The 7127-nt window shown below is 42.3% G+C and overlaps 1 protein-coding gene across 1 annotated transcript in view; it reads right to left on the bottom strand.

Moving 5' to 3' along the window:
- Nucleotides 1–843: 843 nt before the first annotated feature.
- SH3BGRL2 (SH3 domain binding glutamate rich protein like 2) overlaps nt 844–7127 on the bottom strand; it is a 169877-nt gene continuing 163593 nt past the window's right edge. Inside the window, exon 6 of the mRNA XM_070377151.1 lies at nt 844–3864. Coding sequence (XP_070233252.1) covers nt 3853–3864 — 12 coding nt within the window. The 3' untranslated portion in view covers nt 844–3852. The remainder of the gene's footprint in view (nt 3865–7127) is intronic.

Here is a 7127-nt window from a genome sequence, read left to right as displayed (position 1 = left end):
TAGGGATGTGCGTAACTTCAGACACTGCCTTCAGAAATATCTTCTGCCTTCAGAAGTGGCTGCAGCAAACGGAGCCCTGCTACTACAGGTTGCGGCTACACTACTTTTTCTTTTTTTTTTTGCACAGAATTAGGGAAGCGATGGAGAAGGAATGGCAACCCACTCCAGTGTTCTTGCCTAGAAAATCCCTGGACAGAGGAGCCTGGCGGGCTACAGTCCATAGGGTTGCAAGAGTCAGACATGACTTAGTGACTAAACCAACCAAGGGAAGAGAATCCACAGCCCAGCGCTTCAGTGTACTCAGGAAACCACTGTCAGGCATTTGAACCAAGCAAGGGATGAGTGATTTAATGCCATTCTTGGTCCTGGTCACTGAGATGATTCTGCAGTCACCTCCAACACACACACACACACACACACAGATGATTCTGCAGTCACCTCCAATTACACACACACACACACACACACTGAGATGATTCTGCAGTCACCTCCAATACACACACACACACAGATGACTCTGTAGTCACCTCCAATTACACACACACACAACTGAGATGATTCTGCAGTTACCTCCAATACACACACACACACACACTGAGATGATTCTGTAGTCACCTCCAATACACACACAGATGATTCTGCAGTCACCTCCAATACACACACACACACATATGTAACTGTCTCTTTGAGTGCTCAATGAGCCATATGCATTTTTACAACTAATCTATAGCTTTCAGGTATGGAGTTGAGCAGCCCAATTAAGTAGGAAGATTCAAACAAACACAAAAGTAAAATCAGGAAAGGTCTAAGACATGGTAGGGAACAAACACTCCACTTCCAGACTGTGGGTTTTCGGGAATTTATTCCTCTTTAATGCTGAATATAAAATCTGACATTTCACCAATGCCTTTAGAAACAAATGCATACAAATTGAAATCTAAAAACAATAATTTTGCAGATCAAAGTGGGTCTTGACACTTTAGAAAAGATATTAAATGAAAAGCATCTGTAGAAAAAGCAAAACCCTATATAGCAGAATCAAATTAAAAAACAAAACAAAACAGCAAGAGGCTTTGGTACCCTTCAACAACAGAGGACAAATAAGTTTAGTTCATTATTAAATTCATGTAATATAAAAACATCTACGTGGGAGTACTGGATAAATCTATAAAACAGAAACAAATCTAAAATATATTAGAGCCTGAGAGGAAAAAAAAAATCTTCCTTTTCTCCTCTTTGATTTTAACAGAATGCCAGAATCTGGAAAAACAAGTACTTCCCCAAATAAATTTTCTTCTGGTCTGCATATACCTAGCAGGATGGCACTCTGTATTGTGTCTAATTTTAAAAAGGCATAATCTGATTTTTTAGCAGCACATATCCTTTGTTCCAACAAGCCTGCTATAGGAAAGAAAAAGTCTGTCTTGAAATGCTCCTGATATAATATCTATGTCTACAATTCCCATCCACTTCTTTCCTAGGTGATTATCCAGATCTAAAGGCAGCTAGTTAAAGAAGGGATGAAGAAAATCATTACGTGTTTGGAATTTAGCTGGTAAAACAACACAAGTAAGGGCATGATATTATCTGAACACAGTGTGGCTCAGGTAAGCCCAGACAGCAATACCCTCTGGACTTCGCGGAGCCTGGATACCATGGGAAATACCACCCAATGCATTTCTAAGCTCACTCATTACAAGCACAATACCAGCTCAAGCTGGTCTCTCCTATTTCTTTGCTGATCAAAAAAAAAAGTACAAGTGAAGGTAGATGGTGTGTAACTGTAATAATAATAATTTAGCTCTCCTATTCATCTAGTCTGCTTAGGAGAATCTACTACAATCAGAGTAATTCAAAAGTTTTGAGACAAACAAGTCTGAGTAGCTTTCTTGGTATTGGCAAGTATTGTATTGATCCTATGACCCCAGAATTTAACTCCCAAAGATTCAATCTTACTAAGTTGCTTCTTGGTATTCACTGGCAAGAGCAGACAAAACGTAAGTTAGATCACAGTAACATTAATGTTTTAAACTATCGTATCTTAAAAAGAAATACTAAGTCTTATCAGACTTTAACACAATACCCAGTTCAAAAACAATTTCCTGGATAGTCCCTGGGATTTATCAAGTGGAATGTGACCTGGATTGTACCTAATGCCAACTAAGCAGTCATACTCATGATTTCACAGCAACTTTCCTTGGAGAGAAAACTGTGGATTATGTGTCTGTTCCAGTCAAGTAGGAATCAGTGGAATGCTTTCCTTCTGTTTATAGCCCTGGACTGCAAACCTCAGGCTGGGGATGTCAGCTTTAGCATTCAACAAGCTCTTTAGAAGAGTCCACATTTAGCAAGTTGGAGGGAGAGAAAACACAGGTGACAGGAACTCAATTCTTTTGTTCTTTTCCTTTCATACAAACTTCCTGCTCAGAATCCAAAGGGCAAGTCCACCATCAGGATGCTGAGAATAGCAGAATATCTTACACAGTCCTCTAAGAGTTTATCCTATGGCAAGACTATTCCCAGGTTTGGCAACTAAAAACTCTTAAGAAATGTGAGCAGGGACAAGGATGCAGTAAAAGGAGCCTCTGCCTTAATAAAGTAGACAGGTTCAGTATTTATCTGCATCCACTTCAAAGGGAACAGAGACTTCACATGCCATGTACTATCCACAGTGAATCTCTGACAGCCTCTTTCTTGTACGTACTCTGTTCTGAAAAATCACTAGTGCTCATACATGGAATAAGAACATGTATCTACATTACTCTGAAAATCTGGGACTGTGCACTGGCCAGAAATATGAGTTGGCAGAGTGAGAGGACCAATGAAAAGTAACACAGGAAAAAAAAATTAAAATGTATAGCAATATTAGTTATTTTTTTAATATGCCTCATCAAGGGTTCCCAAAATACATCTAACCAAGATCTTCCTTTCTCAAAAAATATAATCCTTTCACAAAATATATAAGCAGCTACTAGTTAGGGGAGCTGCATTCAAAAATATATGTGCACTAATGCATACTAAGTTGCTAGAGCTGAAATGCTTTCAGATATGAGTCAGATAATATCCCCTATAAATTTACTATCTAATCAGTGCACCTCTTGAAATATACCTTTTATGCAATCTTATGTATTAAGTGAGACTTGCCCCTTGCAAGAGATAAAGAAGCATGTATTTTTCAAAATAGCAATTCTTCTCATCCCAATAACTCGGTTCTGATCATATACTATAATCAACTATGATTTCTGGACACATCAGGAGGATCTTGGAGGATTTATAGGGGTAAGAATTTCCATCACCAAAAGGAGGCTAGAGCACCTAACTTTTTCTACAGTTATGACAAAGCACTGGAATATTTGTGATTCTGCAGCAAAGACCTTCAGCCCTTTGTCAACCAACATTGCTATTTTTCTTTCTGATCAAAATATTCTAAAAGCCTGGCAGGCTAATTTCAAGGATATCACCTAGGTAGTTAGAAGAGAAGCAGGTTTGAGCAATCCTGGCATCAACGACAAACCAGGGCAGACCCAGTATTTTCTCTCTGATGGTGCCACCCGCTTATCACTCAGTCATTCAGGAAGCACACCTGGAGCAGGTGACAGCTCCTCCGGGTAAAGTGAGGCAACTGCAGGTAATTTTGAAAATAAGAAAAAAACCCACCACAGTCCTGATTTGGTTTAAAGCGATCATGCAATCCCATTAGACCCAAGTCTTCCCCAAACACCTTTTCCATGGCAAGCAAAGTTACTGAAAACGCATGTGGCTTCTGTCACAGTGATGCATTAGGTAAGCAGGTGTGCGCCGAGTACCAGAGGGGACTCTGAAATGCACCTCCATCTCTTCCACTTGTCTTCGCTAAGATTCTGCCTATTAAAAAAAAAAAAGCTAGTTATTGCATTACATGGACAAGAAAATTCACCCTGGCAAGTGATCTATATTACTTATTCATTTATTTATTGGCCGCACCATGCAGCATGTGGGATCTTAGTTCCCCGACCAGGGGTTGAACCCCCACCCCCTGCACTGGGAGCATGGAGTCTTAACCACTGGACCCTGGCAGTGATATTTGAAACATCAGGGAACAGAGAGGTTGGGAATCACAATAATCACCCTCATGTGATGCTGCTGCTGCTGCTAAGTCGCTTCAGTCGTGTCCGACTCTGTGTGACCCCATAGACGGCAGCCCACCAGGCTCCCCCGTCCCTGGGATTCTCCAGGCGAGAACACTGGAGTGGGTTGCCATTTCCTTCTCCAATGCATGAAAGTGAAAGGTGAAAGTGAAGTCGCTCAGTCGTGTCCGACTCCTAGCGACCCCATGGACTGCAGCCCACCAGGCCCCTCCATCCATGGGATTTTCCAGGCAAGAACACTGGAGTGGGTTGCCATTGCCTTCTCCCTTCATGTAATAGGTAAGAGCGAATCCTAGGTTTCAGGATCAGAGCCCAGATGTAAGTCACACCCACCTGACCTGCCAAATAGAAAAGGAGAAAGGAAGCCACCTGTTTCCAACACTGATGAAATGCCTCTTGCACCTGGGTGAGTGGGGTGGGGGCAGTTACCTCACTCAGGGGCCCCGCAGAGGGTAACCCGAGGGGAACACTACCACACCTATTGGTAAACAGCTGTGAGGGCTCCGGGCCCTCAAGAGCCACCATGATCCAACAGCTGGATGGCTGACCCCTGGTGTGGGCGGGGGCTGGGAGCTCTGAGAGGAGCCCCCTATTGGTTCAGTGCTCAGGGTTTACTGGTGGCTACACGTTTTCAATATCAGCCCTGAATGGGGTGATCCGAAAGCAGAAACTTCCATTTCAGGCTCTGTTTTGAGTCTATTATGAGAATGAGGCTGATGATTTCCTTTGACAGTTATTCATGAAAAGGTCTTTTTCTCGTAGGTAGGTACCACAGTGAGCTCCAGACATCCAGAAAGGAGGGTGTGCCTCTGCTCCCCGACTCCCAACCAGGGTTTGTACAATTCAAGGAATAGAGAAATGTGGAAATCAGTATTTTAAGTATCAGCAACTCACTTGAATTCTTTAAAAATGTACATGCAGCAGAGTGTTAGTAGCTACAAGGATGTTTCTGGGTACTACCAAGAATGCAAAAAGTTGGAAGCAAACTTGGTGTTCAATGTATTCATTATTATGCAGGGCACATTGGCTCTGGATGTGTCTGTCCTGCATGGACGTTTTTTCTTTAATATAATTAAATTTTATTCTGAAGCATGACTATATATCATCCCATTATACACACACACACACACACACACATATTATATGGGATGGTGGCCCTGCAGGCCACCGTTCTGTGACCTTCTACCATCCTGTGTCCCATCCACTCTGAACTCTGGCCAGTGTCTACACCTGGGTGCTGAATGTTCTTTTCCTATTGAGCTTCTCTCCCCTCACTGTTGCACAGAGCAATCAGATGCTAATGCAGTCTTTATGTCCCCTGGTGGGCTAGCTCTGTCTTTTATGTGCTTGTGCTGCAGAGCGCGTAGGAAAGAAGACGGGAAAGGAGGCTCCATCGTATAGTATATTACATCCATGAAGGCTCCATCTAGGCCTTAAGAGTGTAGACTGTATAATGAATTACTCCCAAGGTACAAAATAAATAGAGATTCCCAGGTGGTCGGTAGTAAACAATCCGCCTGCCAATGCAGGAGACATGGGTTTGATCCTGGGTCGGGAAGATCCCCTGGAGGAGAAAATGGCAACCCACTCCAATATTCTTGCCAGAAAAATCCCAAGGGCAGCAGCCTGGAGGGCTATAGTCCTTGGGATGGCAGAGAGGGACATGACTGAGCACAAAATAAATAACTAGAAAGGGGGGAGATGCTGATTTGCTCTAAAAGATACTTGCACTTCTCCTCTATGGGACTGACGTATGAGCTGCTATTAACGCTTGAGGCCTTGAATGGTTCGTGAGAGCAGCAGGTACACTGCACCACAGCCCTCCGCCTGGGCTCCATGGGCCCCTGCTCACATTATGATTCACTCGGGAGTCTGAAAACGGGGGTCGGAATGGGTGGGGATGCCCGGAGCCCTCACTGCTGATGGGATGGTCTCCTGAAATCAAGCAAACCTCAGTGGCATCAAAACCAACCCTGGGACTTCCCTACTGGTCCAGTGGGTAAGACGCCATGCTCCCAGTGCAGGGGGCACGGGTTTGATCGCTGGTTAGGAACAGAGATCCCACATGCGGAGCAGCCAAATAAATGAACTCTATGCCTGTGGTGATAGTTACACAGCCCTGTAAATATACCAAAAATCGCTGAATTGTAAAAACAAGGGAAATGTACGGTATGTAAATTATAAATCCATTAAAACATTTAAAACATAAGACCAACTTTAATCCCAGGACCACAAGTTATGGGAGAATGCATATTTTACAGATCATAGGTTTCCTAAAAACTTTCTAAGAGAATATAAAGATTTTCAAGGAGTAAAAAAAAAGTCAGCCCACAGAATCTCAAAGGAATCTACATCTTAGGGGAAAATGAGAACAAAGATGGCAAGCACACAGTATTTTTCAAAGATGTTTGCACAGACACTGTCCACTGGATTTATGCATCCATTAGACTGCTCTTATCCCAGTTTTTTCCAGTTCTTTGAAGATAAATCTGGATTGTTTAATATCTTTATATGAAACACGTTATAAAAATACTTTCATTTTCCCAAGTATTCCAATGTTCCATCTTTATAAAAATAGCTTTAAGAGCCTTTAAATATTTTATGTGTGGGTTTTGCCTCTGTTTAAAACATGTGCACAGAAACCACCCACCACCATCTGTGGACTCACTGATGTATAACAAAGCACAATTTCACACTGGCAAGGAGCTACAGGTGCTGGGGTGTAATTTGTATTATTGATAGTCTCTGCCTTCCTCCCACAGGTGCTCCAGAAATGGTACAGATCCCGGGTGGCCTCAAAAGACCTATTACTTATAGACATCAAAGTTTCCCAGTAATGCTGTTTCATTTCAACTCAGTGTTAAAAATAGATGCTTTAGAATTCAGTCTCAATCTGAAATACAGTCAAAACCTCCATTGCCATGTACATAAAGACTGCAAGGAAATACATCAAAAATGTTTATGTGGTCTTCTCTGGTGACGTTTTACTTTCTATTTTAT

This window comes from Bos mutus, chromosome 9 (genome assembly GCF_027580195.1).
Source record: "Bos mutus isolate GX-2022 chromosome 9, NWIPB_WYAK_1.1, whole genome shotgun sequence".
NCBI lineage: Eukaryota > Metazoa > Chordata > Mammalia > Artiodactyla > Bovidae > Bos > Bos mutus.
Note: the sequence above shows the minus strand (reverse complement) of the source record. Positions and strands in the feature narration are given on the sequence as shown.